At 67.6% G+C, this 18175-nt stretch overlaps 1 protein-coding gene across 1 annotated transcript; it reads left to right on the forward strand.

Annotated features, from left to right (window-relative positions):
• Positions 1-1681: 1681 nt before the first annotated feature.
• Positions 1682-18170, forward strand: LOC142403116 (plasminogen activator inhibitor 1-like; the record flags this gene model as incomplete). Its single annotated transcript, XM_075489280.1, has 12 exons — positions 1682-2103; positions 4413-4475; positions 5370-5523; positions 6354-6376; positions 8630-8889; positions 10950-11180; positions 12466-12660; positions 16228-16426; positions 16566-16666; positions 16762-16848; positions 17656-17739; positions 18160-18170. Coding segments are annotated over exons 1-12 (1830 nt in total), but the record flags the coding sequence as incomplete, so codon positions are not given.
• Positions 18171-18175: the final 5 nt, after the last annotated feature.

Below are 18175 nucleotides of genomic sequence, written 5' to 3' on the forward strand. Positions count from 1 at the left end.
TGGGGTGCAGTGGGTACACGCACACGCGGGTGGGTGGCGTGGGGAGGGGTGCGGCCCCCCCACCCCACCCAACCCCCCCCCCCGTGGCTGACACACGTGTCCGCGCCCCCCCATCAGCACACGCGTGTCTGAGCGTGACGGGACCAAGTCCCCCCCCCCCACCCCCGCGTCCCGCCGTCCCCGCCGTTGAATAATCCCCTTCCTGCTGCCTTTTTTGGGTGGAAAAGCAGGGAATTTGGGTTTCTGAGGAAATTCCTCACCCCTTACTCCTTTCCCTGCTTCCCCCCCCCACCCCCCCCCCCAACCCCCACAATGGCCAATTTTGGGCAAAAAAAACCACCGGAAAAGGTGATTTTCCAGCATAGTTCTGGGTTGTAGGTTTTGGGGGGGGGGGGAGGGGGGGGGGGCGACAACTCATGGTCCGTGACCGTGTCCCCCCCACCCCCACCCCCCCCCCAGACGCCACCAGGCTCAAGCCCTCTACGAGCTCCTGGAGAATCCCCATAGGGGGCTGGGGGGGGGGGGGGGGAGGCTGCAAAGGGGTTTGGGGGGGTTCTATGGAGGCATTGGGGGGGTCTATAGGGGGGCTATGGGGCATTGGGGGGGTCTATAGGGGGGCTATGGGGCATTGGGGGGGCTATGGAGGCAGTGGGGGGTCTATAGAGGGGCTATGGGGCATTGGGGGGGTCTATAGGGGGGCTATGGGGCAGTGGGGGGGCTATGGAGGCAGTGGGGGGTCTATAGAGGGGCTATGGGGCATTGGGGGGGTCTATAGGGGGGCTATGGGGCATTGGGGGGGCTATGGAGGCAGTGGGGGGTCTATAGGGGGGCTATGGGGCATTGGGGGGGTCTATAGGGGGGCTATGGGGCATTGGGGGGGCTATGGAGGCAGTGGGGGGTCTATAGAGGGGCTATGGGGCATTGGGGGGGTCTATAGGGGGGCTATGGGGCATTGGGGGGCTATGGAGGCAGTGGGGGGGTCTATAGAGGGGCTATGGGGCATTGGGGGGGTCTATAGGGGGGCTATGGGGCATTGGGGGGGCTATGGAGGCAGAGGGGGTCTATAGGGGGGCGATGGTGAACTGGTGGGTCTATGGGGGATCTGGGGGGGGGCACTGGGAGCACTGGTGGGTCTATGGGGGAACCTATGGGGCACTGGGAGCACTGGTGGGTCTACAGGGGACCTAGGGGGCACTGGGAGCACTGGTGTGTCTATGGAGGATCTATGGGCCACTGGTGCGGGTCTATGGGGGATCTATGGGGGGGGCACTGGGAGCACTGGTGGGTCTACGGGGGACCTATGGGGCACTGGGAGCACTGGTGTGTCTATGGGGGAACCTATGGGGCACTGGGAGCACTGGTGGGTCTACGGGGGACCTAGGGGGCACTGGGAGCACTGGTGGGTCTACGGGGGACCTATGGGGCACTGGGAGCACTGGTGGGTCTATGGGGGAACCTATGGGGAACTGGGAGCACTGGTGGGTCTATGGGGGACCTATGGGGCACCGGGAGCACTGGTGGGTCTATGGGGAACCTAGGGGGCACTGGGAGCACTGGTGGGTCTACGGGGGACCTATGGGGCACTGGGAGCACTGGTGGGTCTACGGGGGACCTATGGGGCACTGGGAGCACTGGTGGGTCTACAGGGGACCTATGGGGCACTGGGAGCACTGGTGGGTCTATGGGGGAACCTATGGGGCACTGGGAGCACTGGTGGGTCTACGGGGGACCTAGGGGGCACTGGGAGCACTGGTGGGTCTACGGGGGACCTAGGGGGCACTGGGAGCACTGGTGGGTCTACGGGGGACCTAGGGGGCACTGGGAGCACTGGTGGGTCTACGGGGGACCTATGGGGCACTGGGAGCACTGGTGGGTCTACGGGGGACCTAGGGGGCACTGGAAGCACTGGTGGGTCTACGGGGGACCTATGGGGCACTGGGAGCACTGGTGGGTCTACGGGGGACCTAGGGGGCACTGGGAGCACTGGTGGGTCTACGGGGGACCTATGGGGCACTGGGAGCACTGGTGGGTCTACGGGGGACCTAGGGGGCACTGGGAGCACTGGTGGGTCTATGGGGGACCTATGGGGCACCGGGAGCACTGGTGGGTCTATGGGGGACCTATGGGGCACTGGGAGCACTGGTGGGTCTACGGGGGACCTATGGGGCAGTGGAGAAGACACCATGGTGGGGGTTGGGCCCCATCTTGGCACCGTTTCCGCCCGGGTTATTTTTACCCCGGGGCGGTTTGGCCGCCGTCCCGTTCCCTTCCCCGCCACCTCCGGAAACGTCTTTCGGAAGGACCCGGGTGTCCGGGCAAGACGCCCAGGTGTCCCCAACCCCCCCCGGCCGAGGGAACCCGGGTGTCCGGGCAAGACGCCCGGGTGTCCCCAACCCCCCCCCGGCCGAGGGAACCCGGGCGTCCGGGCCCCCGGCCAAGGCGGGGTTGGGTTTGCTGAGCCGTCTGGGAAGGGACCCACGCGTCCGGGCAGCCGCCACCCCCACGCGCACCCACACGTGTGGGTCCCAGGGGCCTGTGCCCCACCCAGCCCTGGGAAAAGAACTCAGGCGTCCGGGCACCCTGACCCCCACCCAAACCCACTGCCCTCCCTGACCCCTTTGGGGACCCAGGCGTCCGGGCACCCTGACCCCCACCCAAATTCCCTGACCCCACTGGGGACCCAAGAGTCCAGGCACCCTGACCCCCCCCCCAAACTCTGGGACCCCATTGGGCACCCAGGCATCCGGGCACCCTGACCCCCACCCAAACTCTGGGACCCCATTGGGCACCCAGGCATCCGGGCACCCTGACCCCCCCCCAAATTCCCTGACCCCACTGGGGACCCAGGCATCCGGGCACCCTGACCCCCACCCAAACTCCCTGACCCCACTGGGGACCCAGGCGTCCGGGCACCCTGACCCCCCCCAAATTCCCTGACCCCACTGGGGACCCAGGCGTCCGGGCACCCTGACCCCCACCCAAATTCCCTGACCCCACTGGGGACCCAGGCGTCCGGGCACCCTGACCCCCCCCCCCCAAACTCCCTGACCCCACTGGGGACCCAGGCATCCGGGCACCCTGACCCCCACCCAAATTCCCTGACCCCACTGGGGACCCAAGAGTCCAGGCACCCTGACCCCCACCCAAATTCCCTGACCCCACTGGGGACCCAGGCGTCCGGGCACCCTGACCCCCCCCCAAACTCCCTGACCCCACTGGGGACCCAGGCGTCCGGGCACCCTGACCCCCCCCCAAACTCCCTGACCCCACTGGGGACCCAAGAGTCCGGGCACCCTGACCCCCCCCCAAATTCCCTGACCCCACTGGGGACCCAGGCGTCCGGGCACCCTGACCCCCCCCAAATTCCCTGACCCCACTGGGGACCCAGGCATCCGGGCACCCTGACCCCCCCCCAAATTCCCTGACCCCACTGGGGACCCAAGAGTCCGGGCACCCTGACCCCCACCCAAACTCTGGGACCCCATTGGGCACCCAGGCATCCGGGCACCCTGACCCCCCCCCAAATTCCCTGACCCTACTGGGGACCCAGGCGTCCGGGCACCCTGACCCCCCCCCAAACTCCCTGACCCCACTGGGGACCCAGGCGTCCGGGCACCCTGACCCCCCCCAAATTCCCTGACCCCACTGGGGACCCAGGCGTCCGGGCACCCTGACCCCCCCCCCCAAACTGCCTGACCCCACTGGGGACCCAGGCATCCGGGCACCCTGACCCCCCCCCAAATTCCCTGACCCCACTGGGGACCCAGGCGTCCGGGCACCCTGACCCCCACCCAAATTCCCTGACCCCACTGGGGACCCAAGAGTCCGGGCACCCTGACCCCCCCCCAAACTCTGGGACCCCATTGGGCACCCAGGCATCCGGGCACCCTGACCCCCCCCAAATTCCCTGACCCTACTGGGGACCCAAGAGTCCGGGCACCCTGACCCCCCCCCAAATTCCCTGACCCCATTGGGGACCCAGGCATCCGGGCACCCTGACCCCCCCCCAAATTCCCTGACCCCACTGGGGACCCAGGCGTCCGGGCACCCTGACCCCCCCCCAAATTCCCTGACCCCATCGGGGACCCAGGCGTCCGGGCACCCTGACCCCCCCCCAAATTCCCTGACCCCATCGGGGACCCAGGCGTCCGGGCACCCTGACCCCCACCCAAATTCCCTGACCCCACTGGGGACCCAAGAGTCCGGGCACCCTGACCCCCCCCCAAACTCTGGGACCCCATTGGGCACCCAGGCATCCAGGCACCCTGACCCCCCCTCAAATTCCCTGACCCCACTGGGGACCCAAGAGTCCGGGCACCCTGACCCCCCCCCAAATTCCCTGACCCCACTGGGGACCCAGGCGTCCGGGCACCCCTGGGGTTTCCCAACGCCCCCCCCCGATGTCACCACAGCCACCGCGTCACCCCGCAGGAAGGGGCCCTGGCGTCACCCCGGGGAGAAACCGGGGTTCGGGGGTGGGGGTGGGGGTGGGGGTGACACCCTGCCCGGATGCCTGGGTCCCCGCAGATCTGTGACACCCGGTCAGGCCACCCACACCCCGTAACCGCACTGGATGGTCACCCGCGGGGATGTGGGGTGACAGGGGGGGACATGGGGGATGTGGGGTGACATGGGGATATTGGGGATGTGGGGTGACATGGGGGACATGGGGTCATGGAGGACATGGGGACATGGGGGGACATGGGGATGTTGGGGGACATAGAGGATGTGGGGTGACATGGGGTGACATGGGGGCACATACGGGATGTGGGGTGACATGGGGGACATGGGGGTCATGGAGGACATGGGGACATGGGGGGCATGGGGGACATAGGGGATGTGGGGGGACATTGGGGATGGGGGGACATGGGGGGACATACGGGATGTGGGGGGTCATGGGGGGACATAGGGGTCATGGGGGGACATGGGGACATGGGGGGACATGGGGGGGACATGGCAGGACATAGGAGACATGGGGGGACATTGGGGATGGGGGGACATTGGGGACAGGGGGACATGGGGGGACATAGGGGATGTGGGGGGTCATGGGGGACATAGGGGTCATGGGGGGATGTGGGGGGACATGGGGGCACATACGGGATGTGGGGGGACACGGGGGGACATTGGGGACAGGGGACATTGGGGACATGGGGGACGTGGGGGGACATGGGGGACACTGGGGACACAGGAGGTGGGGGGGGGACGCTGGGGACATGGGAGGGGCACAGGGGACACGGGGGAAATGGAAATGGGGGACGCGGGGGACACGGGGAGGGACACGGGACACGGGTGGTGACGTGGAAGGGGGACACGAGTGGAAACACCCCCCGCCCCCGCCCCCGCCCCCGCCCCCGCTCCGCCCTTTAAAGCCGCTGCCGGGACCGGACGCGTCCCAGAGCCGGGAGCAGCGGCAGCGGGTGGGATCGGGGACAGGAGCGGGACACCGGGACCGACACCGGGACACCGGGACCGACACCGGCACCGACACCGGGACACCGGGACCGACACCGGGACCGACACCGGGACACCGGGACTGACACCGGCACCAAGACCGGGACACCGGGACCGACACCGGGACCGACACCGGGACACCGGGACCGACACCGGCACCAAGACCGGGACACCGGGACCGACACCGGGACACCGGGACCAACACCGGGACACCGGCACCGACACCGGCACCAAGACCGGGACCAACACCGGGACACCGGCACCGACACCGGCACCAAGACCAGGACACCGGGACCGACACCGGGACACCAGGACTGACACCGGGACACCGGCACCAAGACCGGGACACCGGCACCGACACCGACACCGGCACCAAGACCGGGACACCGGGACCGACACCGGGACACCGGCACCGACACCGGCACCAAGACCGGGACACCGGGACCGACACCGGGAACGACACCGGGATTGGCACTGGGACACCAGGAACCAGACTGGGGCTGAGACCGGGACTGAGATCAGGACACCGGGACCGACACCAGGACACCGGGACTGACAGCGGGACACCGACACCGGGACCGACACCGGGACCGACACCGGGACACTGGGACTGAGACTGGGACACCAGGACTGAGACTGGGACACCGAGACTGGGAGTGAGACCGGGACACCAGGACTAAGCCCGGGACACCGGGACTAAGCCCAGGACACCGGGACACCGGGACCAAGACTGGGTCCCACACTGGGACCAACACCAGGACTGATACTGGGACACCGGGACCAAAACCAGGGCTGATACTGGGCCAGCAGGACCAAGACCGGGACCAAGACCGGGACAGCCGGACGGAGAGCAGGGCTGACAGCGGGACTGACACCGCGACACCGGGATCGATAGCGGGGCCGACACCGGGACTGAGACCGACAGGTAAGGGGGCACCGGCACTGGGGGAGGACCCAGCACTGGGACTGGGACTGGGACTGGGAATGGGACTGGGACTGGGACTGGGAATGGGAATGGGACTGGGAATGGGACTGGGACTGGGAATGGGACTAGTAGTGGGACTGGGACTAGTAGTGGGACTGGGATTGGGGCTGACACCAGGACTGGGACCAGCACCAGGACTGGGACTGGGGCTGACGCTGGGACCAGCACCAACACCAGGACTGGAATTGGGACTGGAATTAGGACTGGGACCAGCACCAGGACTGGGATCAGCACCAGGACTGGGACTGGGAATGGGACTAGTAGTGGGACTGGGACCAGCACCGGGACTGGGACTGGGGCCAAGACCAGGACTGGGACCAGCACTGGGACTGGGATTGGGGCTGACACTGGGACTGGGACCAGCACCAGGACTGGGAATGGGACCAGCACCAGGACTGGGACCAGCACCAGGACTGGGATCAGCACCAGGACTGGGACTGGGAATGGGACTAGTAGTGGGACTGGGACCAGCACCGGGACTGGGACTGGGGCCGAGACCAGGACTGGGACCAGCACCAGGACTGGCATTGGGACTGGAACTAGGACTGGGACCAGCACCGGCACTGGGACTGGGGCTGACACTGGGACCAGCACCAGCACTGGAATTGGGACTGGAACTAGGACTGGGACCAGCACCGGGACTGGGATTTGGACTGGGACCAGCACCAGACCGGGACCAGTACCGGGACTGGGACTGGGGCTGACACTGGGACTGGGACTAGCACTGGGACTGGAATTGGGGCTGAGATCAGGACTGGGACCAGCACCAGGACTGGGACTGGGGTTGACACTGGGACCGGCACCAGCACTGGAATTGGGACTGGAACTAGGACTGGGACCAGCACCGGGACTGGGATTTGGACTGGGACCAGCACCAGACCGGGACCAGTACCGGGACTGGGACTGGGGCTGACACTGGGACTGGGACTAGCACTGGGACTGGAATTGGGGCTGAGATCAGGACTGGGACCAGCACCAGGACTGGGACTGGGGCTGACACTGGGACCAGCACCAGGACTGGGATTGGGACTGGAACTAGGACTGGGACCAGCACCGGGACTGGGATTTGGACTGGGACCAGCACCAAACCGGGACCAGTACCGGGACTGGGACTGGGGCTGACACTGGGACTGGGACTAGCACTGGGACTGGAATTGGGGCTGAGATCAGGACTGGGACCAGCACCAGGACTGGGACTGGGGTTGACACTGGGACTGGGACCAGCACTGAAACTGGGACTAGAACTAGGACTGGGACCAGCACCGGGACTGGGATTTGGACTGGGACCAGCACCAGATCGGGACCAGTACCAGGACTGGGACTGGGGCTGACACTGGGACTGGGACCAGCACCAGGACTGGGACTGGGGCTGACACTGGGACTGGGACCAGCACCGGGACTGGGACTGGGACTGGAACTAGGACTGGGACCAGCACCGGGACTGGGATTTGGACTGGGACCAGCACCAAACCGGGACCAGTACCGGGACTGGGACTGGGGCTGACACTGGGACTGGGACTAGCACTGGGACTGGAATTGGGGCTGAGATCAGGACTGGGACCAGCACCAGCACTGGAATTGGGACTGGAACTAGGACTGGGACCAGTACCAGGACTGGGACTGGGGCTGACACTGGGACCAGCACCAGGACTGGGATTGGGACTGGAACTAGGACTGGGACCAGCACCAGGACTGGGACTGGGGCTGACACTGGGACCAGCACCAGGACTGGGATTGGGACTGGAACTAGGACTGGGACCAGCACCGGGACTGGGATTTGGACTGGGACCAGCACCAGACCGGGACCAGTACCGGGACTGGGACTGGGGCTGACACTGGGACTGGGACTAGCACTGGGACTGGAATTGGGGCTGAGATCAGGACTGGGACCAGCACCAGGACTGGGGCTGGGGTTGACACTGGGACTGGGACCAGCACTGAAACTGGGACTAGAACTAGGACTGGGACCAGTACCAGGACTGGGACTAGTACCAGGATTGGGACTGGGATTTACACCCGGACTGGGACCGGGACCAGGACCAGGACCGGGACTGGGGCTGAGACCAGGACTGGGACCAGCACCAGGACTCGCACTGGGACTGGGACCGGGACTGGGACCGGGACCAGCAGCAGGGTCACCATCAGGGTCACCTCGGTGACCTGCGTGACCCCCAGACGTCTGGGTCCCTCCAGGATGCGGGTGGCCCTGGTGACCCTGGTGGCCCTGGCCTGGGTGGCCCTGGTGGGTGCTGGGACACCGGTGACAGGACGGGTGGCCCGGCTGGTGGCCAACTTCGGACTGCGGCTCTTCCGGGAGGCGGTGGGACACCGAGGGGACGCCAACGCCATCTTCGCGCCCCACGGGGCCGCCGCTGTCCTGGTGGCCCTGCAGCTGGCCACCGCCGGGCATGGCCGTCACCAGCTTGAGGTTGCCATGGGCTTCAGCATCAACGGTGAGGGTCCCCGGGGTCCTTGTCCCCATGGTGGGGGGGTTGTGGGGTCCCCGTCCTCATGGGGGACACCCCAGGGTCCCTGTCCCCATGGTGGGGTGGGTGGTGGGGTCCCCGTCCTCATGGGGGACACCCCAGGGTCCCTGTCCCCATGGTGGGGTGGGTGGTGGGGTCTCCATCCCCATGGGGGACACCTTGGTGTCCCTGTCCCCATGGTGGGGGGGGTGGTGGGATCTCCAGCCTCATGGTGGACACCTCGGGGTCCCTGTCCTCATGGTGGGGTGGGTTGTGGGGTCCCCATCCCTACACCAGGTCTCCCATGGGTGTCCCCACACCAGATCACCCACGGGTGTCCCCATCCCCATGCCTGGTCTCCCATGGGTCTTCCCGTCCCCATACGAGATCTCCCATGGGTGTCCCTGTCCCCACACTAGGTCTCCCATGGGTGTCCCCACACCAGGTCACCCACGGGTGTCCCTATGCATCCCCATGTCAGGTCTCCCACGGGTGTCCCCACACTGGGTCACCCAAGGGTGTCCTCATCCCCACGCCTGGTCTCCCATGGGTGTCCCCACACCAGGTCACCCACAGGTGTCCCCACTCTGGGTCACCCACAAGTGTCCCCATCCCCACGCCTGGTCTCCCATGGGTCTTCCCGTCCCCATACGAGATCTCCCATGGGTGTCCCTGTCCCCTCACTAGGTCTCCCATGGGTGTCCCCATCCCCACGCGGGGTCTCCCATGGGTGTCCCCACACCAGATCACCCACGGGTGTCCCCATCCCCACGCCTGGTCTCCCATGGGTCTTCCTGTCCCCATACGAGATGTCCCATGGGTGTCCCTGTCCCCGTCCCCACACTAGGTCTCCCATGGGTGTCCCCACACCAGGTCACCCATGGGTGTCCCTATGCATCCCCATGCCAGGTCTCCCATGGGTGTCCCCACTCTGGGTGACCCACAAGTGTCCCCGTCCCCACGCCTGGTCTCCCATGGGTGTCCCCATCCCCACGCTGGGTCTCCCACGGGTGTCCCCACACCAGGTCACCCACGGGTGTCCCCACGCCTGGTCTCCCATGGGTGTCCCCATCCCCACGCCTGGTCTCCCATGGGTGTCCCCATCCCCACGCTGGGTCTCCTATGGGTGTCCCACACCAGATCACCCACGGGTGTCCCCACACTGGGTCACCCAAGGGTGTCCTCATCCCCACGCTAGGTCTCCCATGGGTGTCCCCGTCCCCATGCTGGGTCTCCCATGGGTGTCCCCCCACTGGGTCACCCACAAGTGTCCCCATCCCCACGCCTGGTCTCCCATGGGTGTCCCCGTCCCCACACCGGGTCACCCATGGGTGTCCCCGCTCTGGGTCACCCACAAGTGTCCCCATCCCCACGCCTGGTCTCCCATGGGTGTCCCCATCCCCACTCTGGGTCTCCCATGGGTGTCCCCACACCAGGTCACCCACGGGTGTCCCCACTCTGGGTGACCCACAAGCGTCCCCATCCCCACGCCTGGTCTCCCATGGGTGTCCCCATCCCCACGCTGGGTCTCCCATGGGTGTCCCCACTCTGGGTCACCCACAGGTGTCCCCACTCTGGGTCACCCACAAGTGTCCCCATCCCCACGCCTGGTCTCCCATGGGTGTCCCCATCCCCACTCTGGGTCACCCACAGGTGTCCCCACACTGGGTCACCCACAAGTGTCCCCATCCCCACGCCTGGTCTCCCATGGGTGTCCCCATCCCCACACTGGGTCTCCTATGGGTGTCCCCCACCAGATCACCCACGGGTGTCCCCACTCTGGGTCACCCAAGGGTGTCCTCATCCCCACGCTAGGTCTCCCATGGGTGTCCCCCTCCCCACGCTGGGTCTCCCATGGGTGTCCCCCCACTGGGTCACCCACAAGTGTCCCCATCCCCACGCCTGGTCTCCCATGGGTGTCCCCGTCCCCACACCGGGTCACCCACGGGTGTCCCCACTCTGGGTCACCCACGGATGCCGACGCTGGGACTGGGACCAGCCGTGACTCAGTTTCCCCACGCCGTGACTCAGTTTCCCCCACCCCACAGATCCAGGGGTGGCGGCGGAGCTGCGGGTGCTGCGCCAGGCGCTGAGGGGACCCGGCCACCTCCTGGCCGTGGCCGAGGGGCTTTTCGTGGGGCGGGGGCTGGCGCTGACCCCCGGCTTCGCCTCCCGCTTCATCCGCACCCTCGGCCCCCAGCGCCTGGCCAGGATCGACTTCCGACAGGGGGAGGGCGCCCGCGCCCTCCTCGACGCATGGGTGCAGGAGCAGACGGGGGGTGAGGCCCACAGAGGGGTGCGGGGGCGGGGGGGGGTGTGCTCGGATGCCTGGGTGCCTTGGGAATGGGGGTGCTGGGTGCCTGGAACACTTGGGAATGGGGGTGCTGGGTGCTCGGACATCTGGGTGCCTTGGGAATGGGGGTGCTGGGTGCTCGGATGCCTGGGTCCCTTGGGAATGGGGGTGCTGGGTGCTCGGACATCTGGGTGCCTTGGGAATGGGGGTGCCGGGTGCCTGGAACCCTTGGGAATGGGGGTTCCTGGGTGCCAGGGTGCCTTGGGAATGGGGGTGCTGGGTGCCTGGAACACTTGGGAATGGGGGTGCCCAGACGCCTGGGTCCCTTGGGGTGGGGGTGCTGGGTGCTTGGACACCTGGGTCCTTTGGGAATGGGGGTGCTGGGTGCCTGGAACACTTGGGAATGTGGGTGCTGGGTGCCTGGAACGCTTGGGAATGGGGGTTCCTGGGTGGCTGGGTGCCTTGGGAATGGGGGTGCTGGGTGCCTGGACACCTGGGTGCCTTGGGGACAGGGTGCTCGGACACCTGGGTCCCTTGGGAATGGGGGTGCTGGGTGCTTGGACATCTGGGTGCCTTGGGAATGGGGGTGCTGGGTGCTTGGACACCTGGGTGCCTTGGTGACAGGGTGCTCGGACACCTGGGTCCTTTGGGAATGGGGGTGCTGGGTGTCTGGAACACTTGGGAATGGGGGTTCCCAGATGCCTGGGTCCCTTGGGAATGGGGGTGCTGGGTGCTGGGACACCTGGGTGCCTTGGGAATGGGGGTGCTGGGTGCCTGGGTGGCTGGGTCTCTTGGGAATGGGGGTGCTGGGTGCTCGGACACCTGGGTGCCTTGGGGATGAGGGTGCTCGGATGCCTGAGTCCTTTGGGAATGGGGATGATGGGTGCTCGGATGCCTGGGTGCCTTGGGAATGGGGGTGCTGGGTGCCTGGATGCCTGGGTCCCTTGGGTTGGGGGTGATGGGTGCTCGGACACCTGGGTCCTTTGGGAATGGGGGTGCTGGGTGCCTGGAACCCTTGGGAATGGGGGTGCCCAGATGCCTGGGTCCCTTGGGAATGGGGGTGCTGGGTGCTCGGATGCCTGGGTGCCTTGGGAATGGGGGTGCTGGGTGCCTGGGTCCCTTGGGAATGGGGGTGCTGGGTGCCTGGAACACTTGGGAATGGGGGTTCCCAGATGCCTGGGTCCCTTGGGAATGGGGGTGCTGGGTGCCCGGATGCCTGGGTCCCCCACCACCACGGAAAGGGACCCCAGGAGCCACCCTTGTCTCCGCAGGGTTGATCCGGGGGCTCCTGCCCCCCGGTGCGGTGGGTGCCAGCACCCGCCTGGTGCTGGCCAACGCCCTCTACTTCAAGGGTGCCTGGATGAGCCCCTTCCCCCCCGCCGCCACCCGGCCCCGGCCCTTCCACAAGGCCGATGGCAGCGCGGTGACCGTCCCCATGATGGAGCAGACGGCCAAGTTCAACTACGGTGAGACCCCCGCCCCAGCCCCCCGATGCCAGCGTCCCCCCGTTGTCACCCTGGGTCCCCCGTGTCACCCTGCTTGAACCCCCCACCCCAGCCCCTGGATGCCTGGGTCCCCCCATGTCACCCTGGGTCCCCCATGTCACCCTGCTTGCACCCCCCACCCTGGCACCCCGATGCTTGGGTCCCCCCTTGTCACCCCACTTGGACCCCCCACCCCATCTGCCTGACACCTGGGTCCCCCCATGTCACCCTGGGTCCCCCCATGTCACCCTGCTTGCACCCCCTCCCTGGCACCCCAATGCTTGGGTCCCCCCATGTCACCCTGCTTGGACCCCCCACCCCATCTCCCTGACACCTGGGTCCCCCTGTGTCACCCTGGGTCCCCCCATGTCACCCTGCTTGTCCCCCCTCCATCTCCCAGACGCCTGGGTCCCCCTGTGTCACCCTGGGTCCCCCATGTCACCCTGCTTGCACCCCCTCCCTGGCACCCAGATGCTTGGGTCCCCCCGTGTCACCCTGCTTGGACCCCCACCCTGGCACCCCGATGCTTGGGTCCCCCCTTGTCACCCCACTTGGACCCCCCACCCCATCTCCCTGACACCTGGGTCCCCCTGTGTCACCCTGGGTCCCCCCATGTCACCCTGCTTGCACCCCCCACCCCATCTCCCAACCACCTGGGTCACCCCATGTCACCCTGGGTCCCCCATGTCACCCTGCTTGAACCCCCCACCCCATCTCCCGGACGCCTGGGTCCCCCTGTGTCACCCTGGGTCCCCCATGTCACCCTGCTTGGACCCCCACCCTGGCACCCCGATGCTTGGGTCCCCCCAGGTCACCCTGCTTGGGCCCCCCCACCTCATCTCCCAGCCACCTGGGTCACCCCATGTCACCCTGGGTCCCCCATGTCACCCTGCTTGGACCCCCACCCTGGCACCCCAATGCTTGGGTCCCCCCATGTCACCCTGCTTGGACCCCCCACCCCATCTCCCTGACACCTGGGTCCCCCTGTGTCAGCCTGGGTCCCCCCATGTCACCCTGCTTGCCCCCCCTCCATCTCCCGGACGCCTGGGTCCCCCTGTGTCACCCTGGGTCCCCCATGTCACCCTGCTTGCACCCCCTCCCTGGCACCCAGATGCTTGGGTCCCCCCGTGTCACCCCACTTGGACCCCCCACCCCATCTCCCTGACACCTGGGTCCCCCTGTGTCACCCTGGGTCCCCCCATGTCACCCTGCTTGCACCCCCCACCCCATCTCCCTGACACCTGGGTCCCCCCATGTCACCCTGGGTCCCCCATGTCACCCTGCTTGAACCCCCCACCCCATCTCCCGGACGCCTGGGTCCCCCTGTGTCACCCTGGGTCCCCCATGTCACCCTGCTTGCACCCCCCCCCCGCACCCAGATGCTTGGGTCCCCCCAGGTCACCCTGCTTGGGCCCCCCCACCTCATCTCCCAGCCACCTGGGTCACCCCATGTCACCCTGGGTCCCCCATGTCACCCTGCTTGGACCCCCACCCTGGCACCCAGATGCTTGGGTCCCCCCATGTCACCCCACTTGGACCCCCCACCCCATCTCCCTGCCACCTGGGTCCCCCCATGTCACCCTGGGTCCCCCATGTCACCCTGCTTGCACCCCCTCCCTGGCACCCCAATGCTTGGGTCCCCCCATGTCACCCTGCTTGGACCCCCCACCCCATCTCCCTGACACCTGGGTCCCCCCGTGTCACCCTGGGTCCCCCATGTCACCCTGCTTGGACCCCCCACCCCATCTCCCTGACACCTGGGTCCCCCTGTGTCACCCTGGGTCCCCCCATGTCACCCTGCTTGCCCCCCCTCCATCTCCCGGACGCCTGGGTCCCCCTGTGTCACCCTGGGTCCCCCATGTCACCCTGCTTGCACCCCCTCCCTGGCACCCAGATGCTTGGGTCCCCCCGTGTCACCCTGCTTGGACCCCCCACCCCATCTCCCTGACACCTGGGTCCCCCTGTGTCACCCTGGGTCCCCCCATGTCACCCTGCTTGCACCCCCCACCCCATCTCCCAACCACCTGGGTCACCCCATGTCACCCTGGGTCCCCCATGTCACCCTGCTTGGACCCCCACCCCATCTCCCTGACACCTGGGTCCCCCCATGTCACCCTGGGTCCCCCGTGTCACCCTGCTTGAACCCCCCACCCCATCTCCCGGACGCCTGGGTCCCCCTGTGTCACCCTGGGTCCCCCGTGTCACCCTGCTTGGACCCCCACCCTGGCACCCCGATGCTTGGGTCCCCCCATGTCACCCTGCTTGGGCCCGCCCACCTCATCTCCCAGCCACCTGGGTCACCCCATGTCACCCTGGGTCCCCCATGTCACCCTGCTTGGACCCCCACCCTGGCACCCAGATGCTTGGGTCCCCCCATGTCACCCCACTTGGACCCCCCACCCCATCTCCCTGCCACCTGGGTCCCCCCATGTCACCCTGGGTCCCCCCATGTCACCCTGCTTGCACCCCCCACCCCATCTCCCAACCACCTGGGTCACCCCATGTCACCCTGGGTCCCCCATGTCACCTTGCTTGGACCCCCCACCTAGGCTCCCAGACACCTGGGTCACCCCATGTCACCCTGTGTTCCCGCCCCTGTCACCCTACTCACCCGGCTGCCCCCTCATCTCCCAGCCACCTGGGTCCCTCCATGTCACCCTGTGTCCCCCATGTCACCCTGCTTGGACCCCCACCCTGGCACCCCGATGCTTGGGTCCCCCCATGTCACCCTGCTTGGACCCCCCACCCCATCTCCCTGCCACCTGGGTCCCCCTGTGTCACCCTGGGTCCCTCGTGTCACCCCACTTGGACCCCCACCCCATCTCCCAGCCACCTGGGTCCCCCCATGTCACCCTGCTTGGACCCCCCACCCCATCTCCCAGCCACCTGGGTCCCCCCGTGTCACCCTGGGTCCCCCCATGTCACCCTGCTTGGACCCCCCACCCCATCTCCCTGCCACCTGGGTCCCCCTGTGTCACCCTGGGTCCCTCGTGTCACCCTGCTTGGACCCCCCACCCTGGCACCCAGATGCTTGGGTCCCCCTGTGTCACCCCACTTGGACCCCCCACCCCATCTCCCTGACACCTGGGTCCCCCCATGTCACCCTGGGTCCCCCATGTCACCCTGCTTGCACCCCCTCCCTGGCACCCCAATGCTTGGGTCCCCCCATGTCACCCTGCTTGGACCCCCCACCCCATCTCCCTGACACCTGGGTCCCCCTGTGTCACCCTGGGTCCCCCCATGTCACCCTGCTTGTCCCCCCTCCATCTCCCGGACGCCTGGGTCCCCCTGTGTCACCCTGGGTCCCCCATGTCACCCTGCTTGCACCCCCTCCCTGGCACCCAGATGCTTGGGTCCCCCCGTGTCACCCTGCTTGGACCCCCCACCCTGGCACCCCAATGCTTGGGTCCCCCCATGTCACCCTGCTTGGACCCCCACCCCATCTCCCTGCCACCTGGGTCCCCCCATGTCACCCTGTGTCCCCCGTGTCACCCTACTCCCCCCCACGTCCCAAACTCCTGGGTCCCCCCTCATGCCATGTCACCCCAGGGGACTTCGAGACGCCGGGGGGGATCCCCTACGAGGTGGTGGAGGTCCCCTACGGCGGGGGGGCGGCGGCCATGCTGCTGGCGGCCCCGCTCTGGCGGCACGTCCCCATCGGCACCCTCACCCGCCTCCTCGACGCCCAACTTGTCACCACCTGGGTCACCAACATGAACCTCGTGCCTCGGGTCCTCGTCCTGCCCCGGTGAGCCCGGACGCCTGGGTCCCCTCGGGGGGCGGGGGGCGGGGGGGGGGCACCCCAATGCCTGAGTCCCCAGGGGGATGGGTGGGTGCCCCGGACGCCTGGGTCCCCTTTGTGACCCCCCCCCCCCTTCTTCCCCCAGCTTCTCCCTGGAGACCACTTGGGACCTCCGGGCACCCCTGAAGTCCTTGGGGGTCCGCACCCTCTTTGACCCCGACGCCGCCGACTTCACCCCGCTCTCAGGTAAAGGGGGGGTCCCCGGGTGGGTGCTGGGGGGACCCAGGTGTCCTGGGGGCCACCCCTCATCCACACCCACCCAATGTCCCCCCACCCATCAGTTGAGGAGCCCCTTGTCCTGGGCCAAGCCCTGCAGAAGGTGAGGATGGAGGTGACGGAGAACGGCACCGAGGTGGCATCGGCCACCGGTGAGTGACGCGAGGGGGGGCGGACGCCTGGGTCCCCTGGGAAGAAGGGGTGCTGGGTGCCTGGCGGCAGGGGTCCCTTGGGAATGGGGGTGCTGGGTGCCTGGGTCCCTTGGGGTGGGGGTGCTGGGTGCTTGGACACCTGGGTCCCTTGGGAATGGGGGTGCTGGGTGCCTGGAACCCTTGGGAATGGGGGTGCCCAGACACCTGGGTCCCTTGGGAATGGGGGTGCTGGGTGCCTGGACACCTGGGTGCCTTGGGAATGGGGGTGCTGGGTGCCTGGAACACTTGGGAATGGGGGTGCCTAGACGCCTGGGTCCTTTGGGAATGGGGGTGCTGGGTGCCTGGACACCTGGGTGCCTTGGGGACAGGGTGCCCGGATGCCTGGGTGCCTTGGGAATGGGGGTGCTGGGTGCTCAGGTGCCTGGGTGCCTTGGGGACAGGGTGTTCGGACACCTGGGTCCCTTGGGAATGGGGGTGCTGGGTGCCTGGATGCCTGGGTCCCTTGGGGTGGGGGTGCTGGGTGCTTGGACACCTGGGTGCCTTGGGAATGGGGGTGCTGGGTGTCTGGAACACTTGGGAATGGGGGTTCCCAGACGCCTGGGTCCTTTGGGAATGGGGGTGCTGGGTGCCTGGAACACTTGGGAAGGGGGGTTCCTGGATGCCTGTCCCTTGGGAATGGGGGTGCTGGGTGCCCGGATGCCTGGGTGCCTTGGGAATGGGGGTGCTGGGTGCCTGGGTCCCCTGGAAATGGGGGTGCTGGGGGGGGGTCTCACTGCTCTGCCTCCACCCCCCCCTCCCCCCCCGCAGCCGCCATCGTCTACTCCCGCATGGCGCCCCTGGAAATCCTCCTGGATCGGCCCTTCCTCTTCCTCGTGCGCCACAACCCCACCGGTATGGGGGGGACACGTGGGGGGGACTTGGGGGGCTGGGGGTGAGGGGGGTCATGACCCATGGGTGGGGGTCTGGGAGGGTCTGGGACCCACGGGTGTGGGTCTGGAGGCTCCGTGCCCTATGGATGTGGGTTTGGGGGGGTCCATCCCCCTTGGATGTGGGTCTTGGGAGGGGTTCGTGCCCCACGGATGTGGGTTTGGGGGGGTCCTGTGCCCCATGGATTTGGGTTGGGGGAGGCTCCATGCCCCATCCATGTGGGTCTTGGAGGCTCCGTGCCCCATGGATGTGGGTTTGGGGGCTCCATGCCCCATGGATGTGGGTTTGGGGGGGTCCTGTGCCCCACGGATGTGGGTTTGGGGGCTCTGTGCCCCAGTGGTTTGGGTCTGGGGGGCTCCCTGACCCCTCTCTCTCCCCCCACAGGCACCATCCTCTTCGT

The sequence above is a fragment of the Mycteria americana genome, unplaced genomic scaffold (assembly GCF_035582795.1).
Source record: "Mycteria americana isolate JAX WOST 10 ecotype Jacksonville Zoo and Gardens unplaced genomic scaffold, USCA_MyAme_1.0 Scaffold_109, whole genome shotgun sequence".
Lineage (NCBI taxonomy): Eukaryota > Metazoa > Chordata > Aves > Ciconiiformes > Ciconiidae > Mycteria > Mycteria americana.